At 46.9% G+C, this 22,105-nt stretch overlaps 2 protein-coding genes across 2 annotated transcripts in view; one reads left to right on the top strand and one right to left on the bottom strand.

Annotated features, from left to right (window-relative positions):
- The window catches only part of LOC142576405 (short transient receptor potential channel 3-like), a 67,503-nt gene extending 55,790 nt beyond the window's left edge, over positions 1-11,713 (top strand). Inside the window, exons 9-12 of the mRNA XM_075686527.1 lie at positions 4,754-4,985; positions 7,369-7,548; positions 8,359-8,427; positions 11,388-11,713. Coding sequence (XP_075542642.1) covers positions 4,754-4,985; positions 7,369-7,548; positions 8,359-8,427; positions 11,388-11,576 — 670 coding nt within the window. The 3' untranslated portion in view covers positions 11,577-11,713. The remainder of the gene's footprint in view (positions 1-4,753; positions 4,986-7,368; positions 7,549-8,358; positions 8,428-11,387) is intronic.
- Positions 11,714-16,476: 4,763 nt separating this feature from the next.
- On the bottom strand, positions 16,477-18,357 carry LOC142574268 (monocarboxylate transporter 14-like). Its single transcript, XM_075683393.1, has 2 exons — positions 17,352-18,357; positions 16,477-16,798 (listed from the first exon to the last, which is right to left on the bottom strand). Exons 1-2 carry the CDS (start codon positions 18,340-18,342, stop codon positions 16,599-16,601), a joined length of 1,191 nt encoding a protein of 396 aa, XP_075539508.1. The 5' UTR covers positions 18,343-18,357; the 3' UTR covers positions 16,477-16,598.
- Between the last annotated feature and the right edge of the window lie 3,748 nt (positions 18,358-22,105).

The following is a 22,105-nucleotide window of genomic DNA, read 5'->3' as shown; positions in this document are numbered from 1 at the left end:
CGATGAAGCACTTTCACGCCAACTCGGGTCGCTGAATATGTGCTTCTGGCAGTGCGGCCAACCCTTAGGAAATTTGCCTATACCTAGGGAAATTTAATCCTTGTGAAAGAAAACATGTCCGAATTCATGGAAATTTGGAGGGGAGAAAAAAAAATTCGCCAGCGATAACGATCCTCACTAATGCAAAATTTGAGTGCAGCTCTATACGCGTTTTCATTTCGCGATATATTGAGGCAAATAATTTGAGAGTAGCAGAGTCGGCGATCATGGAAAATCTGATCTGCGGGTCAAGCGCGTCGACATTTATAATGGCTCGTAGAATGTTCCAGTGTATTCGCTGGTACCTGCTTAGCTTCTACAATGTCGCGCATACAGTCAGATTACAAAAAGCTTTGGTTGCAACACCCAACGAATAGAACTACTGATAACATACGAGAAACTTCTGATACGTGAAGGCGCATCGTGCGTCCAGTGATAGCGTTTAACAATTGTTAGCCTCTGAAAAGCAGTGGCCGTTGGTGAACAGATTGCGGCGCGCTACTCTAGTGTCATCTCGTAGCGATCGTCGCTGCAGGAACTACGCTTGCGCGGTACTATGTCCTTCTTCTCACGCTTTCGACATTCCCTCCTCCCCTGATTTTCGTATCATACTACAGTTGCACCCTCCTCCTCCGCTTTCCCCTTCGTGCTCTTCATTCTCGCCGTTTTTCGCGTCCGCCCGCCGGGAACGCGTCCGCACGCCGGGAACGCCGATGCTCGACGCAGGAATGGGCGCCTGAGAGCTGCGCTCTGAAAATGTGGAGGGAAGAAAAACTCGGAAATGTGAGAAGCCACTGCTGCGACGCCGCAATGACCGATATGTGGAATTAGTGGCGTGACGGCGTGTTCTAATTTCAGTCACCGCGAATTAGATTTGTATTAGTATACAAAGTATGCCTTATGGACGTATACTGCGCCGCGGTGGTCCCACCTCTCCAAAGAAAGGAGCTGGTGTGGATATCGTGTTATTGTTAATGAAGCACTGCTGCTACGTTATCGCCATTTGTACTCCTAGCTATGTTGTCGATTTGTGTGCCCTTAGTTTGTAATCCTTATCTCAAACTGGCGAATCAAACGTATGCTGCCCTACCAACTAGAGCAAGTATAGGCAAACATCGGTGTCAGCGGACCCGAATACACCATACGCGAAGTACAAGCCGGGCACATCGCTGCGCAGCCAATTATCCGCGCATCTACTGAACTTTACTGCTTCCTTGGACATAGTTGCAGGGGTCATGTGTTTGGGTGAGTTTCGGTATGGAAAAAAATGGCCGCGCATCTTCGTTCTTCGCTGGAAATAACGTGTAAATTGCGCAAATATAGAGATACTTTGTCAGTATAAGGCATGCAAGATGACTTTATTTCGAAAAATTTGGCATATGTAAAATCTTGGTGCATGGTAGCTGGGACAACCTGTATAGGGTGTCCCAGATAACATTAGCCAACTCGCTTAGCTAAACAAAATATTAAAGAAAAACACAATGCAAGATATGATCTTCAGACCTACCGTGTTCGATCATCACCCCGCTGACAAAGGAATACCGTAGGCTTTATATTAGTATCTTCGACCATCATTTCCTGTTCCTTTTTTAACAGCTTGGCTAACTTTAGCTGTGACACACGGCACACACGCGATGCGTCGCTCCACACAAGTGTGCAACGTGTGCATTTTCTGTGAACGGGTAATTAAAGTATTCCACGCTCGCTCGCGCAAACGTCTGTAGCGTAGCGGTTAGAACGATGGGCTAGAAACGGACAATCGTTCATTGGGTCTCATGTACTGGAATATCATTTTATCGGAAAGATATGTTAAACGTATCATCCCAATAAATTAAATGCTTTTTGCTCTGAGAAAAAGTGCGTAGAACTGCGCAACTGACTTTGACATGAACGCGCCTCTTGAGAAGCTGCTTTGGCTGAAAGGTTCGGTGCCCCTGGCCCAGATAAAACGTCGCACTTGTAGAAGTCCAAATGTACGCTGGAGGGTGATCCGGTGTTAAGGATGTTTTCATAATGCTTTCCAGTAACATTCACCTAGACATGTAGCTCGAGTTGCGATACCGGTAGTGGCAACGTTGAATGAACATCTAGCATTTGTATAAGAGCTAGGGACGCGAGTTAAAAGCATATATTGCAAAAGTGCTTTTAGCACCTCGATGCGCCGGATTTTAAGAGAGGCCATACCCAGTGCTATTGGGTATCTGCCGGAGGTAATGCGTAGATTGTCGGTTGGGCTCCTTTCGTCCACTTTCATTTGTGTTTTCTTCGTTAATTTCTGCATTACCCTTTCAACCACAGCTAATTTCCCCAATGCTTTCCATGTCGTCATTGTCTATTGGCTTTATATGTGTTAACAAAAACAGCGTCTCGGTTTCTCTTCTCACGTTCATTAATAGCGACAGTTCGGAATCCGGCAGCCTTGATGTCATTAGGTAGCATACGAGGGTACTTTAGCCACGTGCTTGCTTTCCTAAGTTCCCGTGTTACGTGACACCATTGACCAAAGAAGGATATTCGACATCCACCTACCATGGCTCTGAGTGGCGCTGGCTAACACTTCCAGGGTTAAATCCAGTAAACACAAATACCCGTCAGTGTACGGCCTTTGCCGCAGCACAATTGATAGTGCGACGCACGCTTAGTGCGGGAATTGTGGGTTCCATTCCAACCGGCCGCAGGTTATGTTCTCGTCCGCTTTCATTTTCTATCTTTTTTTGTTATGAAAGCGACAGCCTCATATATCTCATCTGTCAATCAACTTTGAGCGAAGACGCGTCGACGACCCGGAAGTACAAGGAGCTTGCGCTTAAGTACAAAAAGCCTACGAACCCTCGACCTTTGGTGGGTGTCGAACCAAGACCACTTCTGAGAGTCGAACCCATAACCTTTGTGGTTAATGAAGGCGACGTTCTCTCAGTACAGTTAATCAAGATGGACTTAGGGCACTCGAGCCCACGACCTTTCGTGGGAGTCGAACTTACCACCTCTGGTGGTACTTAAGGCGAAGTTGATTAAGGCACAGCTTAATTAGGATGTAGTTAGAGTACTCGAACCCACGACCTTTTGTGGTAGTGAAGACGAAATTAATTAAGGTACAGTTAATTAAGATAGTTAATTAAGGCACTCAAGCCCTCGACATTTGGAATTAAGAGGGATGGCTTAGCGAAGTACAATAAGCGAAATAAGAGGTTGACTGAGCGAAGTAGACTAAGCGAATTAAGGTGGATGTGTACGTCATGTGTCCATGTATAAAGCATCGGCACTTGGGCTTTCACCTTCAAGTCGTATTAGGCATAACAAAGCGACCTTCTGAATTTTTCGCTACATTTTAGTACTTCCGCGATGCTTTACTTACCTGGCGTCATTGTCTGTTGGCTTGATATGGTGGTGATTAACAAAAAGCAACCCCGTCGGTCTCACATCTTTTCTCGTATGTATATATATGTATGGACACGTGTGTTTGTTTATCTTTCTCCGGTGACAGCTGTTCACCGGCTAACAAATGTGAAACATTAGCACTCAGCGCAAGACGCATCTGCGTGGTTTGGAACTTTCCATGCGCGACACGAATTGTGTAGCAGTTTCTGGAAACCCCGTGGGCACCAGCGATTACTCCAGAACCTTCGGCGCGCTTGATAGCTGACCAGATTTGGATGATCGCCGACTGTGTTCGCCGCCACCATTGTACTTCCAGTGTCACTTGGTTTTGTGGGCACAGGTTCACCCAATAATGAGTTAGTTTTGTCATGCACAATTTTGCAACTGTTTCATGGACCATCACTACAACGTGACGATATATATATATATATATATATATATATATATATATATATATATATATATATATATATATATATATATATCGTCACGTTGAAGTCATGGTCAGTATACATATGCATATGCAAACATACATATAGTATACATGCAGATGCATAGGTTACACACGTCGCAAGAGCAGCAACCACTCGTTCGAACACGCTTATAGGATTCATAAAAAATGTCGAACCAAACGAAGCATGATTCATATTACGTAGTTGTGAACTGGAGTGGTCTCCTTAATTTTATTGTGTCACCTGCTGCTGTGGGCGAAGGTCAGCGTGACAACCGAATGAACAATGTCGGCCTACTTCCTAGCTCAGGAGCTGCTGCTCGGAATAAAATAAATCTATTCTAGAAAGCTTTACGAAAGAGAAAGCACGCACCTCACCATTGATTTGTTCGTAACAAAAAGACGTTGCTATGGCATGAATAGTGCCTTCATACAAACCCTTTCCGTTGAAATAATATGTGCGTACAAGTGTGTGGAACAAGAATTCCTAAATGCGCTTACAAAAACAAATTTTCACGTCTTTCTCCAGGTGTGTTTCTCTATACAATCTCGAAGAAACTGAAAAAAAAAAGTTTTATCAGCCATATACTAATGCATCAAGTATTCTTAGTGTATGACCTTCAATTTAAATTTGTTTTTCTTTCCTTGTCATGCGCCACGCCGAGTTGCTGTCGCAGGCGATAAGGTCAACGGGGTGGTGTCCGAGTCGTTCTACGCCAATGTCTAAGAGCGGAAAGAAAAGCAAAATAAATCGATCGTTAGGGAAATGCTGTCCCTTGTTGCTAATTACCTTCAGGGCAAATAAGCGACATGTGCAGATGAGGGACAAATTTACTCGTACGATAGCCGTGCATGGTCTAATGACGCGGCTTGTTTCACACGCAGCCTCGGTCGTGCACTCAAGTACCTCTTCTGGGCCCTGTATGAATTGGGCACACCAGAGATCGCCGACATTGTTGTCTCCGGAGACGCGACGCGGCCGGGCGGCAGGATCGTGACGCACAACTTCACCGAGTTCGTCGGGTATGCCCTCTGGGGCCTGTACCACATCGTGTCGGTCATCGTGCTACTCAATGTTCTCATCGCCATGATGACCGACAGCTTCCAGAGGGTTCAGGTGCGTTTTCGCCGTTCGGCATGATTCTCGCTCATGAAGTGTTACGTAGTGTTCACAGTGTGTTCCGCAAAATCATTTACCGCGCATTGTTCATTGTTAATGACGTTAGCGTTCTTGGAATAACTTGTGCACTTTCTAATAATGACCTATCTGCCGGCGTATTCTAGCCATTTTACGGCCCGCATCCGTCGCTCGGTAGTCAATGGTCTAATGAACAGCACGTTGGGCAGCTGTGGGAAGATCAGGTTCAAAACCAACCGTGGGACCCGCTTGGGTCACCGGGTATGTGACATAGGGTATGTACCGCTCTTCAGTGAACCTCTTTCACACAAACTTGGGTCATCCAATATTTGGCACGTGGTGTGTGCCGCTCATCGATGAACGTATTTACCGTTAACTTGGGACACTGGGTATGTGTCGCTCTTCAACGACAACAATAAACAAACAAATACAAAAAAAATTCTTGGGAATTTTTTTTTTCATTAGTCGGCGGAAATGATCCTCGGAACACATCACGCCCGGGCTTCGCACTATTCACGTTTTCTTATTCGCTTACCAAGGAGACTGATTTTACGGGTCGTGATGCGGTTCATACACGACACAGGACTGCGCTGATGATTGCGCATGCCAACCTCTCTGCATTTCTACAAATAAAACTCCTCGTTCAGTGATTGCGCTATGGAACCATATTTCCAACCGTGTTCTTCTAAAAACAAATACCGATTCTACTATGAAGCTACTGGTACAATATTTCCCTTATTGCCTTCTGCGCGTTGCGTATTATTTCCGTCAAAATGATAAATGATTATCGTTATTACACACAAATGCCTCACTTTCTTGTTTCCTCTCCTGTTCAGTATAAAAAAGACCTGAGCCCCTTTTTATCGAAGTCGAGAAATGCACTTGACGTTAAAACAGACTATTCAGACTATAACAACTATATTGCCATTTACAATTGAAGAGCTCATGGTAGCAACTGGCGACACAAACAAGCGATCATCCCCTGGCAATTATGGCGAGTTATAAAGACCTCGCAAATGTATGCCGCACATCTCGTCTACGTCATCTCGAGAACTACAGCTCCCCAGGGATAAATGGGGAGGTTCCTACGGAATGGAAGCTTGCGAAAGTTATTCCTATATTAAAGCCAGGGTAGCAGTTAACAAATTACTTCTCCTTCAGACCCTATCTCTTCTTAGTTGCGCAGGGAAGCTATTCGAAAAACTGATTCACAAACGACTCAGTTGGTTCGTGGAAACAACGAAAGTTAACCCATAGGAAATGAATGGCTTCCATCAAAAAAGGCTCGCATTTGATATTGTCCTTGCCTTGGTCTCATCGGCTGAAGAAGAATTGGTTTGTGGAAACACACCTACTGCATTATTTTTAGACATCAAGGCAACATGGGGACTCCGCCTATCATAATGCAACACTTGACGCTACGGAAACTATTGGTCTCGGAGGACGGCTTTACAGATGGATTGCATGCAGACTACTTTCAACGACGCCAAGTATTCGTGTGTGTTTCGGTTGGCCCCGCAGCACTTTATGCCGCCGAGAAGGGAGTGCCACAAGCAACTGTGTTAAGGCCTTTATATTTAATTTAGTCCTCATCCATCTTAAAAGAAACGTGCCCGGTGGCATCAGCGTCACACTGTATGCGGACGGCATCCGCATTTGAAACGCGGCACGTTTACGCACTACCACCCAAAAGCGTCTCCAGAAAGCGCTGACAAATATATGGGCCTACCTAAATTCGAGGTGGCTGAAATTGTCCCCAGATAAAAGCGTTGCTATCGCTTTTACGTGGAGGCGTGTCGAAAAATTCCCTCTAGTTTTTGGTGGTCGCAGTCTTCCATACGTCAAGACAGAAAAATTTCTTGGAGAACTCCGTTGCAGATGTGCGTCCCCTTACATCATCGTCTGCCTAACAAAATATAATCGTATAGCTGGGTCGATAGCGGGATGTGCTACCACGTGAGATGTTTGGGCATCTGGATGTTTAAGTGTTGTGGTGGAGCACTCGGCGAAAGCCTCTTCTCCACCCCCACGCTGTATTCTTCTGCCGGCTGCAGGAGGGCTCCGGCCCCGCTACAGACGAGCAGGCTAACGGCTTCTTTCATTACAGCATTACGAAATGAAACAGCTAAATCTACCTGGCTGTCCTAAGAGCAGCAAACATGCGCCATCATTTCTTTAATAAAGCGAAAAGTATCTAGAAGCGCACGACTACCCCCTAGCATTGAAAATAATCGTCAATGACTTCTACACTATCTATTGTTTTCTGTCTTGCGATCTATGTTGTACACTTAACCATCCCGCGAGATTATCACAGTGCCCCACAGTAACTGAAAGTGCTGACTGGTGACAATCTTTTACACAGGGTAACGCCTATACAGAGTGGATCTTCGCCAGGTCGTCCCAGTGGATCTCGTACTTGGATATCAATGCTGGTGCACCACCCCCTCTCAATTTGTTCCCCACCGCAAGGTGCCTCCGCCTGTGCTACAAGTTGCACTTCGCCAAGAAAGGAATGCGCAAAGCCATTCCGTCATCGAGCCGGGTGCGTAATACTGGCCATTTCAATACTGCAAGGACTCTTATTGCATTGCAATTAGGCTGGTAATATATGCAATCCAGTTTATTTGTTTATGCGCGCGAGAGAGAGAGAAGGGAAGAAGGAAATGCAAGGAGGTTAACCAGACTGAGTCCAGCTTGCTACCCAACACGCGGGGAGGGGAATGGGAATGGAAGCTTTCGAGGATAGAGATGTTACATGAGCAATAAGCGTGAGATGAATAAAGTTGGTGCTTTGTTTGTCGCCACTGCACCCAACACACGTGAGATTTAGGAAGGCAGTTTAAGCCCACACGAACATACAATGTCTCCTGTATGTAAAATATAGCAATAATAATAAAAAAAAGTTTAGTGAGGCTTTATAAGAACTACATACAGCTTGTTTATCTCTCGTGCTAATTTCTTTCCTTTAAAAAAAAAAAACAGTTCTTTGCTTTGTGTAATCACAGGCTGAGCGATAGCGATATCGATATAAAGTGTGATAAAACATCAAGCTTCATGTGCATTTATGCTACCGCTTTTAGCTATCTTCACATTTAGCTTCCTTCCTCTTCAACTGCACAAGAGAGATATATTTGCTTCACTTAGCACTTCTAATTGGCCGTACGTTTCACTTCATCGATACTGCGTTTCGTTATGAAGCCTGATGCTATACGCTGGTGTACAATAGGGACACTCGGGGAGATATGTTGTCAGATGAAATGTGTTGACTGCGATGGATATGTGTCACTAGGTTCCGTTCGCGGAAAGGTACTGTCTGTTGTGTGGTGCATCACGTTCACATTTCTTATTGTAGAGGTCGTCTTGCTTTCACGACTGGGAGTTCGATGACCCCTGTGGCACGGGCCGGCGCCTTTCCTACCAGGTACGTTACAGGGCTCTTTCACGGGCTGGTAATGGCTGCCGTATGTATTGTAGATAGGGTATGAAGCCTAGTGTGTGCGACTTGTCAAATTTGTCACGAATAAGAATAAACCTAACATTCTTAGAAGCAACGTATACATGAATCATGAATTAAAGAGAAGGAAAGCACCAACTAAAAGTTATTACAGCCGAGCTATATTAGGGTAGTTTCCAGCGTTTTGTCATTTGTGGAGGCAAGAAATGATGCCGGCGTCTACAGAGCTAAAATTGCTTAAGCATAAGGTTGGCGTCGCAGCCGTGTTAGCGAGGCGAGAGAACTGTGGGACGATGCGGGGAATTTCGGGTCAGCTCGAAGCGGCAGCATTTCTTGACAATGATGTCGATGACGGAAACATTCTTTTAAGTGAACAAGTTGAACGCGTTGTCTGCGATCCCTTTAAAGACGTGTCCTACATTGTCAACCTCAGCCATTTACTCGTCTACTTTCCGTCAAAGAGCGAGCACGTCTTTTTTTGTGTACGGCCCATAAAATTCAGTGGAAGACTGCACTCTGATAGCAAGCTGTTTTTTTGCAGCCAGTCGGCGACCAGTCAGTTTTCCAAAGAGGGCGGGGAGCTTCTCTTTGAAGGCATTCGAGCTCGACAGCTCGTCCTGATGTGTCGGGAATCAGACACGCGGTGTTCCGCCCAAGTAGATTACGTATCCTAGCATTACGGTAGGTCACCAGCAGTTGTTCTTTCTAACACGCCCATACGTGCTCAGCCAGTCCTGAACGTCAACATTACCTATGCCAGGATTGAGCGAATTGGTAGCCGTGACGTACGTTGTTCTTGGAGTCGCAGGCGTAGATGCACATGAGGTGTCGTCACCGGGATCCATGGTCCTAAGCTGGATGGTGGGCCACTGCGGAGCTCTGTGGCGAGAACGGGAAACGCCATCATCCACCAAGATGTCCGCGAACGAGGGATGAAACACTGAAGACTACTTGGGATGTACGGCTGAAAGCAGACAGTCTTCTCCCCTATTTTTTTGCCAAATTACGGCTGTAAATGCAAAGTCAACATATTCATTGTCAGTAGTGGACCTTTCTTGGACCGGCGCGACCTTAGCTGCCCGTAGCTTTGTGGCATGGCGCTGCTACCAGTTGTTGAAGATGGCAGCGGTGCTTCACACGCCCATGGTGTACGAGCAACGAAATGTGATTCGTTTTCTATGGAGCAAGGGAAGAAAGCCTACGTATGTGGAAAAGTGCCTCGCTTTGGGAAGTTTGAGGTGGTGGTGTTGTGAGTTCGCAAAAGGCCGTGAAGACTTGCATGACAATGAGTGTTCGCAGAGGCCGCGTGCATGGCTGACTGACCGCAGGGGCATCTCAAATTTGGCGCTGCGATGGCACAAATGTCTGAACTGCTGTGGTGCTTATGTGGAAAAATATTGTAACGCACGTGAAATAATTATATTTGTAACTGCCTGCATGTACATTATTTTGGCTAATAATAAATAGGGGTAAAGGCTTTCACATTTGTCCTCGTATATATGCAAAAGTAGCTGCAGGGCTGGCCAGTTCAACCGGCAGCTCGAAACACAGGAGCAGTTCGTCTCCGTCGGTGTGCCAGCATGCATCGGTGAAAAGACGCTCACAACATGCATGTAGCAACATGCATATTTAAATTGGGGTACAAATTGTGTGGGACACGCAACTTGTGTCATGCCGTCACCGCCACGCTATAGTTTTATTAGAGTCATCACTTCAGTAACATTATCCCATTTTCGCCATGCCGGCGTCGCCGTTCCCTCGACGTGTATCTTCGTAATAACATCGTAATCATACCATTGTCGCCCTTGTCATGCCGTCATCGCCAGACAGTCGATATCATCTATCCGTTCTCAAACCGACGCCGTAATGATATCGTGTTCGTGGCATCGTCCTCTCACCACCTTCGTCCTCTGACTCTCGCCATGCTGCCGTCGTCACGCCAACTTGGTATTACAGGTTTCATGATACAGCCATCATTACGCGATTGTGATCATACACTTGTTATCATTTCATTGTCCTCATGCCGTTGTCACGGCATCGTCGTTATTGCGTCACTGCCATACAGTCACCGTCAGGCATTCGTTGTCATATCGCCGTCGTGATACTGTCGCGGCCATCACATCGTCGTCATTATGACTTCAGCAACCTTCTTTCGCCATGCCGTTGTCATTAGTCATCTTTTTCACACAGTCGTTGTCATACCACTGTAACGGGTCATCGTTATCACGCCGTTATTTCACCATCGTCATCGTTTCAGTAACGTCAACTCATTGCGGTCATCCCCTCGTCGTCATACAACTTTCGTCGATGCCTCGACGTAATTCCCTGGTGATCATTAGGTCATAGTCACGCTGTCGCCCTTCTCATGTCATCGTCGTAATTGCGCCGTCGTCAAACAGACGCTATAATGCATCCGTTATGCTCATGCGGCCGCGGTTGTGATATCGTCATCAATCCATCTACTTCACTTAGTTGTCGTCATGCCATCGTCGTTACGCCATAATCGTCTACAGGCGTCGTCACCACGTCGTCTACATGTCATCGTTGTCACGCTGACGGCGTTACACCATCGTCATAAGTTAAGACTAGACATCTCACTTACCATCGTCGTTATACCGCCTTTGCCGCCCCAATTATATCATTCCTTATTCTTTAGTCCATCGTCACTGCTTCGGCGTCATAGAGTCGTCGTCATACTACCATGCTCATGGGTGACCTTGGCAAGCGAATGCCATGGCCGAGTGAGACGATTTCGGAGTATATGTCACATATCCCAAGTAAAGAAAGTCTCCGAATTACCAGTGCACGTGTTTAATAAGCGTAACTTCAGGAATATGGTCTCTCTCTAAATTGCTTGGCTGGTATTCGCAATATCGTCGACAGTCATCGTGAGATGAATTCTGTCGTGATTTTTTTTCTTTTTGCAGGACCTAGTTGTCGCACTCAGCAGGCGATATCTGCAGCTGCGGGACATCGCCGACCGTGAGCTCTACGAAGTGAACCGGTCGTCGTCACGGACGAACAGCCGCATCGAAACAACGCTTTACTCGGACAGTGCCGAGTTGCGCCGCCAATCCGTCCTGCTCAGAAATCCTCCCCGAGTGAGGCGCCCTTAAACGCTGACAATGGAACGGACACTCTCTAACCACGCACAAACCGCATCAAAGCCTGCCTCCCGCAATCACGTCTGTGTGTCCCGGTCCTCCACATTTCTTTGGCAATAAACCAAGCCGCGCAAAGACGGCCGCACTCATGTTATGCGCACTAATAAATGGTTCACTTCAAATTCAGAGGGAAGCGGGGTGCGTGTTCTATTTCGCTTCATGGTTTGATAAAGGCAAGCGTAAGGAAGAACCTTAGTGCGGAGCGGGGCTGTGATGAGCACTTTCAAAACTGACTCGAATTGTTCTACATACGGAAACGCGATTTTGTATATCAACGAAATCTACTGGACAATACTCCACCCATTGCCTAACCATCTCCATACGCTGCAAGTATGGTTCTTGTTGTAGCACAGAATATGACTGTGTTTTGTTATTGGGCTGCACGCAGAGGAGAAACCACCAAAGGCGGGGCAAGATTTTTAACTGTTGCGCGCAATCTGTTGTAGAAACGCAGCAGCGCCTTCCCTCTGAATTCCGCTATAAGTTTGAGATATTACACATCTTTATTTAAATGTCAATAAACAAACAATAAAAGATAGGTATCACATTTTCAAACACTAAGAAAACTTATGCATGGCCACAAGGCGCATGGAACAAACCAATTAATAGTGAATATTGGTTCTTATTGAATCTAGGAAACTAAAGTACGTGTTGGTTAAATCACGGGCGCCTCCCTTCTGTACAATGCTATCGAAAGCTAAGATGGCAACGCATATCATGACAATGAAGACAATGCTATCTCTTGCGCGATTTTTTGCGTGGTTGTTTGTAGAAATGACCCGACGGTGAAATCATCTGAGGTGGGCGGCGTCCTAAGTCCAGGCTGCCGTGGGCCTGAGCCGATAGCTTGGCCCTGATCACCAGACGATGCTGGTCTTAAGGGGTCAGGCTGGTCAGCTTGGCCTCCCACTGCTCGGCTGTTGGTTTGGTGGCGCGTGGCGTCTATGGGTTTTGCCCACACTCCCGTACAATGTGGTAGAGAGTATTGGACGCGAAGCAGAAGGCGCACTTGTAACTATAGCTCATGGTATACATGTCGTGCAGCAGGTTGCCGTGCGGGATAATTAGGTAGAAAAAAAATATGAGACGCTTTATCAGAATGTCGATTACGCCAGATCACTGATTTCATCTTCATAGAAGGCTTCTGTCATTTCTGAAAAAAAAATTCTTTCTGCGTGATAGCTAGCACATCTAGGGCCGTATAACGTAAAACTATTTCAATCAGTTTTTATTCCAATCTCCTGACGTCAAATTTGCTTAACCGCCGACGTAAGCATCGGGCGGTCACCCGCAGGGTTGCCTGAACAAACCAATCAAATGCTCCCCTCGTTTACAAGAGGTCACTTTTGTTTGCTTGAAAAGCGAATAACATTGCCTGCACTGAGCGGCTTGTCTTATATAATTGGCTCACAAGATGCGAGGAGCATGCTCAAGTGGAGAGGGATTCGATGGGGCCGAGCCACTGCAGTGAATATCGATAACCGGATGAAATGGGTGGTGCTGGCGTCTACGATGGGTCCGCTTTTTCTTAGCTTGCGGAGGCTCATCGAGAATCGCGGCAGCATGCAACGGAAGATTAAGAATGGCGCTAAAACGGATACTCGGCAAAGAAGAGTTGGCAGAACGAGGTCGTAAACGTGCCGAAAGTGCTCGGAAACGTTACACGTCCACGCAAAAAGTTTTATTAGACGCAAATAAACTCATGCTCTCCGGCAGGGGCGACTAGCCAGTGCCGGAGCGATCAGCGGCAGCCATCTTTTATTCCTTTCGGAACGGGGCAGCCTGCGGCTATACCGAGGAAAATTCACTTTTGTTCGGCATATTAATGTATCTTTAACGCGTACACGTCACTTCAACGCGGTAAGTTTTTGGGGTTTTGTGACGTCACGTGAGAGGCAGGGGAAGTGGGTGCAGCTCAAAAGTTTTTGACCAATAGCCGAGGGCTATGGCGAAAAGGCGTCGAATCAGAAATAACAATTTTTGTTTTCTTTGCTCAAATTATGCATAATCAGTGTGTACACGTCATATGAGATGGGGAGCTATCGCGGTTTTCGTGACGTCGGGTGACAGACAGGTGAAGTGGGGGTGGTCCAAAAAAGTTTTTGACCAATCGCGGTGGGCTGATTGCAGAATTGGAATAGAAAAGTATGAAATATTTTTACGTTACAGTGCCCCTATAATCGTGCAGCTGCGTGACGCGCCCTATACCTATATTACTGCATAGTTTAAGAAGCATATTTATTTTTCTAATGACAAAACTGAGGTTGTACTGATACGCTTCGAACGTTCGCTGGTTATAGCTAGCACCTCGATAATTTTACGCGCGCATTTATTTTGCCAGATCTGACTTGGTTGCAGTCTTCAAAAGCGTTAAGCAACCAATGTCACTGCAATCATTTGACACGTACCCATCTTTGTAATTCGTAGCGTTTGGTCCGCGCTCTCTAAACCAGTAAGTTGGACATAGGCCTCTCTGGCCTGTGTATAGTTTCGGCCTCATGACAGTGCTAGACTATAAACCACTCCTGCGAAAGGAATGAAATGGTTTTCATGCTCCTGGCACCCTCTCGGTGTTTTTGTAGCCAGCGTCAGTGAGCCAACATATACGCTTGAGCTGTTCCGGCGGTGCCGAAAATAGTCGGGCAGGACTAACGTGCAATGGCGATTCAAGTACACGAATTGTCGAAACGCTTCATGTAGGAGGCGGGCTGCGCAACTCCATCGCGCTACCGTCTGGTCACGCCTCGCCTCCTGGCGGCACCGCTAGGAAGACCACGCATGCGCGGTGTTGTCGTTTTCTCAAAACATGACCCGTACCCACAGAAGGGGATTGGCAGCAGTGTTACATACAGAAGGACCGAAGCTTGCGTAAAGATGTTCATTGAAGAATGGAACATACCCTGTGGCAAATACCGAAATTGCCGTACAAGAAATTAATTGAAAAGCTGCACATGCCCAGTGGAAAATAGCCGCGCGTACGGCCCACAGTCTTAGACTGCACTATCTTCGGCACAGCGCACATATTTAGACTGCGTGGTCTCCAGGATCAGCCGATACTTTTTGTGGGATAGCTAGGAAGTTGGAAAGAAAATTGCTCTCGCAGTGCCGAAAATGCTATTCGCATCAAAATCCGCGTTCACACCGAGCTGACCGGCCACGGTACACGCGAGACCTTCTGCAGATACAAAATAAGAGCAAGCTTGTTCCTCGATGTGCTCGCAGTGAATCCAGCTCGGTTCGATAATAGCCGCAAGTACCGTAACAAACAAAGTGCGGAATCCAAGCAACTTAATTTGCCTTTTTTGAGAATTAATTAAGACGCACGACTCCTCAGTTGGGACGGGTTTTACTCGTAGTCTAGGACTCGTGTTTACTTGTTTACTGTACTATAGTTGGCCCATGGTCAGAAGCATACTCAGATGCGACAGTGAGTGCGTTTCATTTTTGGCCAGCATTCGAAGAGAGCCTACGTGTTCAGCTAAGGAGATAACAAAGATAGCTTTGAAGCAAAGTGATGAAGCCCGTCGGAAACTGGCTGGAAGTTGATAGGAAGGCCGTGATGATGTTGATTTAATGGTATCCCCGTTGAAACGTGGCGTTGACATATAGTCACCTAGCCTGCTTATTTAATCAAGTATGCTACACATGTTTTTATGAATCATATTTGTAGACATCTCCAAAATCGTTTTTCCCCTCGAATATCTACCTTGTACCGCTTGATATGACTGTGAGATCGGGTCGCATCAATCTCTTTCCTGATTTTTTATCCGCCATTACTCTAAACGTCTCTTGCTTATCTCACCTGCTGACCGGTTGACGCTTCCGTCCACTTCAAACCCAAGCGCGTCTGGTAGGTGTGCGTTAACTACGGTTCTCACATAGTGAGAACTCATTTGCATTTTATTAGGATTTGCTGAGTGGTCTCCGGGTTTTTGCTGCAGCAGACATATACCTAATCTAGTTTAGAATTAGGCACGCTGCCTTTGCGATCTGAAGCCACCTCTCGAGGACCAGAGAAAACGAAGAAGCTATGAAAAGGGTAGGCTGGCTCTTTGCGGTTGCGAACGTATGAAAAGAACGTGACTTACGTTAGGCGCACAGGAAAGCGTGGCTACGTTTTTTTTTTTGCGCAGACGACGTTCCCGTCAAGTTTAAAAAACTAAATGATGACGCTTTACTTGCCGAAACCACTTTTTCATTATGTGGTACACCGTAGAGGGGGATCCCAGAAATTCACATCACCTGGGGTTCTTTAACGTGCACCTAAATCTAAGTACACGGGTGTTTTCGCATTTCGTCCCCGTCGGAATGCAGCCACCGTGGCCGGGATTCGATCCCGTGAACTCGTGCTTAGCAGCCCAACAGCATAACCCGCGTCGAGTTTCCAAGCATACTAACGTACTAATCAGCCGCCATTTCGTCTGAACAGGAAGGTAACGTGAATCGTTTCGGATTTACGTGCGATCTTCGTAAATATGCCTTCTTTGAGGTCTTCGTTGGAATTTGGAACGAGAATTAAGATGGCCACTGTCCGTGTGGCCGTCTAATATGCCTTCTACGGCGAGTATTGGAACACAGACATTATTATTTTGGTGCGAAAGAGCGTCTGCGTCTCTCGGGCTATCTTGAAAGCTCTTGAAAGGCATCAAAGCGGTAAGCTTGGTTCACAAGAATAGTAGAGGCATCTGTTTTACAGAAATATGAGTAACTTGTTCGGTGTTAGAAAGAACCTGCAGTTACGCAGATGTGTTAGGACACTCTGTCAACTGCTGTCTTTTGGTGCAGCGAAGAAAACGATTTTTAGGAAATTGTAGTGGAGCCCGTTCGCTGAGAGATCGCCGTAATTGAATTCGATAACTACTTGGCCTAAAAGGAGTTCCCTTCATTTGCTACAGCATGCTTGGTGCTCTTTTTTCTTTTCGTTTTTCTTCGTGTATATGAGAGGTGATCACTTGGCCAGGGTGTCTGTCAGCGTCACCTTGGGGAGTGCGACGTCTTGCCATCGATGTCAGTGCAGACTGCTGCGGATGGAAGTGGCGCCGTCTCAAACTTCGCACTCCGCTTCCTGGCGTCGAGGCAGGACTGCAGGACCAACAGGGACGCTGCAAGGAGGCTTACCACACTGCACAAGCGGTAGAGCTGGTCGTACGAGCCACCGTTGTCGCGAAATGCACCTGCATTGAATATGCACCATGTAGGAAAGATTGTCACGCAAGTCATGCGTACGTTTCACGACAATGGCGTTAAAGCTTCACTTGCTCAAAGAAAACGCACAGCGGGCTCCGTAAGGGAATGTAGGACATCGCAGTGAAACGCCGGGAAAATTCCGAATGGTTCTCAGAGAATAAGTTTCAGTATTAGTTGGAAGTCACACATACGTACTAGTTGCTTTTTATACCTCCCATTAACGGCGTTGTGTATTCGAATTAAAAGCGCATGTCAGAGTCTTACGACCTTTTTAATAGTGCTGGATATCTCTGTAAGTGTCGATGCCTGTTCTTGCGTAAATTTTATCGAGAACACCTGACACAACATTGAGTAGATCTTCAAAACGATGTAAAACGGACCAGCACGGCATCGGTACTCGAGTATGCAAGAACGGTGAACTTCGTTTTTTGAGCGTTTACATTGCGCGACGCCACTGCAGCAACACGTGTGCGTACTGTTCTCGTGCTTTCTAAACATTGCGCCTAAACAGCAGAAGGGAACATACGAGTCACAGCTCACCCACAATCATAGGTTCGCATATAGTGAGCGGCAAAGAGGCCAGCCCCATGAGACCCCAGGAAACAGCGACGCTGCCAACACCTAGGTAGTCGGCCACGAGTACCGGTTTGAGCGAGTAAAGGTAGCCTTGCTGGACACCTCCCAGGACAGTGACCGCTCCAACAGCCGCGAAACTACCAACTTGCGGCATCAGGATGAAAGAAAACGACAGCAGAGTGAAGCTGAGGGCCGCGATGAGGGACCGTCCGCGGGCCAGCTTGTCGGACAATAGTGGGATGACGAGATGCCCGAACATGGCACCAATGAACAGAAAAGTGACGAGCCTCCAAGATTCGTCCGGAGTTAGTTCTTTGTCGAGAGCGTAGTCGACGATGGTCGTGCCTAGCAACGGAAGTGTGAAATCCACGGTCACGACGGCGATCATGATGATGTAGAAGGAAGGCGTTGTAAGCACGGTTAGGGTTTGAGTCGCGATTCCAGCGTTGGGACCTTCGCGCCGTTCGGAAACTTTCGGCAGCTGAATTGGCATTCCTGGCGGTTTTCGCGTAGGTCTATGAAATGAATTATGTTTTGCTTTATTGGGAGTTGTGTCTGCCTCTGCTTCTTCATTATATTTTCCGCATGTTAGATCCCCTTTTGGCGCCACGTGGACAGAGGCAGTGGGAGGCTGCATGCTGTGCGCTGCCGTCGTCGTAGTTGGGCACACGGCCACGCTCGCACTCTTCTTTGTGTGCTGCGACGTGCCACAGCGCCAGCATTTAGAACAAGCAACTGGTCGCGGGTTCCGCAGCATCATCAACAAGGGTATCAGATTCAGCATGAGGCCTCCTGTGATGAGCAGGCAACCCTGGAAATGGTACGTCTTTGCTAGTTGCGCGAGCAATGAAGGGCCGATGATGCCAGTCAAAGAAGCTCCAGTGAACCTGATGCCGGAAGCGATACCCCTGTACTGGTCGAAGTATGACACGGTGTAAATGGATGTCCCAATCATGAGAAGGCCTCGGGATGCTCCTGCAAAGAAAGAAAAAAGAAAAAAAATATTAAAGTGAATCAATGGTGTAAAACAATTTTATGCATTTATTTGCAAGTAAAATTTGAAGGTGGTTTCACGCGTACGTAAATTACACCCTCGGCTGTCTTGACGATGCAACAGTAACACCCGAAGCATCGCATATGGAATAGAATGTATAGGGCCGATTTCCAAATCGAGTTGGTCACTTCTTGTCGCAGAAACACATCACGTGCTCTAAATGAAGATATTCTAACTTGAAAACAATGGAGACTACGCAAATAGTGAAAGGTTCTCTGTGTAATTTCATCACATTTATGTTACGAAAACGCTGCGTAGCTAGGCGAGCAGTGATATCTTCTACATAGACGTCGCGAAAGCGACAATTCTTTAAACGTGCTTCACATGACAAATTTTGCGGTATTACCGCTGCAGGTCTGTTATGAGAATCGTCTGACTAGAAGTTTCCGGGATAATTTCTTACTTTCTAACAGTTTTTAGAGCCCACCGAAATGTAAATTGCAAGCAGTTCTCACTCTTCATCAGAAAGTAGTTGGAGAGTAATCAAGAAAATCAAGAAATAAGGATTCTTGATTTGAGACTTTATCTAGGTAGGGATCAGTGTGTTGGGCTTATGTCCCCTGTTTTCAGAAGGCTCTGCTACCTTTTTCATCTGCACGTTCAAAGACTGTGAAGCGGGGAGTGGCAACGGCTGTTCTTAGGAATGCAATAATAAGGACATGTGTGAATCCAACGACGAACAGTTTCAAGTCGCTAGTTGACCGGTTAAGATCAGCGGACTTCCCGGAATTTTCACTGCGCAGCATTGCCGAGAAGCGTGTTCAAGAAATGCAAATTAAAAAAAAATAATACAGTGCACTTTATTACCAGTGACAAGCGGAAGACCACGGTCATATTGTACATTCATAAGATTTCACATCACATAAAAAAAGGTATTGGAAGGGCTGGTGTTGATGTTGTCTTCTCGGTGCTCAACAAACTAGCACGTTTCTGCAGGCTGGCCAGCCGAAACTATGCCAAGGCAGAAAAGTCCAAGAAGAACCACGTGAAGAAATTCGTGGATTGCTGCAGCGATGTTGTGTACAACGTTCCTTTGTCTTGTTGTCTTTCGCATGTATGAGAGACGGGCCGTTGTGTTAATGACTGCCTCAGACAGCATTCATGCTCGCTCAGAACTGGACGAGGAAGCAATCTGCCTTTGCACGTGCCGACGTGCAGCGGTTGCAAGCCAGAGTATGCGCAAAGCACTACGCTGAAAACCTACAGGAAGCGCCTCGCGCGAGAAATATTTGATGTCGACGCAATCCACCGAAACGACAAATGCGCCAGCATCCCACCAATAATAATAATAATAACATTTGGGGTTTTACGTGCCAAAACCACTTTCTGATTATGAGGCACGCCGTAGTGGAGGACTTTGGAAATTTTGACCACCTGGGGTTCTTTAACGTGCACCTAAATCTAAGCACACGGGTGTTTTCGCATTTCGCCCCCATCGAAATGCGGCCGCCGTGGCCGGGATTCGATCCCGCGACCTCGTGCTCAGCAGCCCAACACCATAGCCACTGAGCAACCACGGCGGGTAGCATCCCACCAATCGATCTGACTTGGATAACAGATAGACTCATTTCCCGACTAACCATGTGTGCATTCGTGTCAGTATATATGCTCTGTGTATTTTCAAATAAACCATATGTTATAGTGCGCGCTCGTCTTTGTTTCCTTTCTTGTCCCCGTCGTCGCGCAGTTCAGCCAAAAGTTAATATGCACCAACAAACCCAGCTAAATACCATTTTTTTGTTGGGCAGGGCACGAGCCTTACCTATATCTCGTAAACGTTGCAGCCATGGAGACGTCTTCGCTTCTAACATTAGTGCTCTACCGATTGTGCACTTGGTAAAGCAGGCATACAATTCAGGTTGCCCTGCACGTTTCTTGAGAAGCGCCGTAGAGTGGGTACTCGCGTTTTTCACAAGCTACCGACAAAAATTTTGCGAACAGCTTAGTCTCAGCGAATTATCTCTATCCAGAATATTCATTTAAGTGACCTTCAAGAAACACTTCGGTGGGCCGATCTGGTAGCTACGTAAAGCTGAATCAACAGCGAGGCGAAACAGTACGCAAAAAAAGGAGAAAAGAACAACGGCTTAGAACAGGCGCTTTCACTACAGGTCTCCCGCGTAATATCTGCAGTTGAGTTTTATTAGCCTTAGGCATAGAGGCCTAATGTCCAATGAATACGCGCATGGTAACGATAAGCTCCGAAGTTACTTTCAAGTGGTCGGTATTCATTTGGCTTGTGCTCTAACTTGAGATCCTCGGCAACAAAGAGACCGAGTTCATTCCTGTTTTGACACTGCTTTCGAAACTAAAGGTGCGTGTTTTTTTAATTATGGCCTTCTACAAGCCAGAACCACGATCTGATTATAAGGCACGCAGTATTCACGGACTCCGGAATAATTTGGTCTATCTGGGGCTGTTTCACGTGCACCTAAATCGAAGTAAATAGGTGTTTTCGAATTTTGTTCCTAGCGAAATGCGGCGGCCGTGACCGGGATTTGATTCCACGACATCGTGCGTACAGCAGCCCAACAGCATAGCCACTAAGCAACCGCGGCCCGATATGATGCTGAAGGAGCAGGAGGAGGAGATTTTAATTACGAGAAAGAAGGAGAGGTTGGCCTGGAGAGCGTGTATCAAACCTGCAACTCCTCACTGGGGCATGGGGAAATGGGAAATACAAGGAGAGGTAGGTGGCAGGCGATTATGTTATGGTACAACCAGCAACTATATCTATAATGCCACGTCTACCTATCTTTATCGGGCGACCACGTTTCGCCGTCTAATGTTATCGCACAGCGTAGGACGCGCCTGCATGTAAAAGACGTTTCTGGAATGTTATCGATGGTTCCCTCCACTGTCTTTGTCCGCAACTTGTGTAATCTGATTGCATGTATGCGCGACGCGAATAGTGTAGAACTTTTTGGAAGACACGCGGGTCCCAGAGGTTAATCTGGAACATTCGACGACTGATCTATAAAAGCCGATGCGCTTGACCCGCTGATCAGATTTTGGACGATCGCCGACTGTGTTCGCCGCTATCGTTGTGCTTTAAGTGTAGCCTGTCTTTGTGGGCACAGGCTCCCCCAATAAAAGCTAGTTTTGTCTTTCACAGTACTGCTACTGTGTTCTTTAACGTCCCTACCACGTGACATCTGGTGGAGGTGCTTTTTGTTCATGTACCGGACGCCCCTGACAAGCCGTGATCCAAGCCCGGACCGCAAAGAGAACACCAACGTAGTCCCGGACCATCGAGCAAACCGCCGTCTTCAACAGCTGCTCCCGGAGCACGGACTTCTACCTGAGAAGACCAATAAGATTGTGGCCAAGGTAACACCAATGGCAGCCCCAGCGTCCCCCATCATGCTGCAGCAGCCCAGGGAACCACCGACGTTCCGCGGTTCCACATTTGAGGACCCGGAATGCTGGCTGGAAACGTATGAGAGGGTCGCTACGTTTAACAGCTGGGCAAGCGACGACAAGCTGCGACATGTCTATTTCACATTGGAGGACGCCGCCAGGACGTGGTTGGAGAATCGAGAAGCCACTTTGACGACGTTGGACCTGTTCCGAAGCGGCTTCCTGCAAACATTTACAAGCGTCGTGCGAAAAGAGCGAGCCCAAGCTCTACTGGAGACCAGAGCGCCGCTGCCGAATGAGAAGA

The sequence above is a fragment of the Dermacentor variabilis genome, chromosome 3, assembly GCF_050947875.1.
Source record: "Dermacentor variabilis isolate Ectoservices chromosome 3, ASM5094787v1, whole genome shotgun sequence".
Taxonomy (NCBI): Eukaryota; Metazoa; Arthropoda; class Arachnida; order Ixodida; family Ixodidae; genus Dermacentor; species Dermacentor variabilis.
Note: the sequence above shows the minus strand (reverse complement) of the source record. Positions and strands in the feature narration are given on the sequence as shown.

Excerpts from the sequence above, each read along its gene's own strand:
- LOC142574268 (XM_075683393.1), bottom strand. The coding sequence starts at position 18,342 with ATGATTGGGACATCCATTTACACCGTGTCATACTTCGACCAGTACAGG. Across the intron at positions 16,799-17,351 it reads ATGCGAACCTATGATTGTGG|GTGCATTTCGCGACAACGGT; the intron begins GTGAGCTGTGAC and ends TATTCAATGCAG.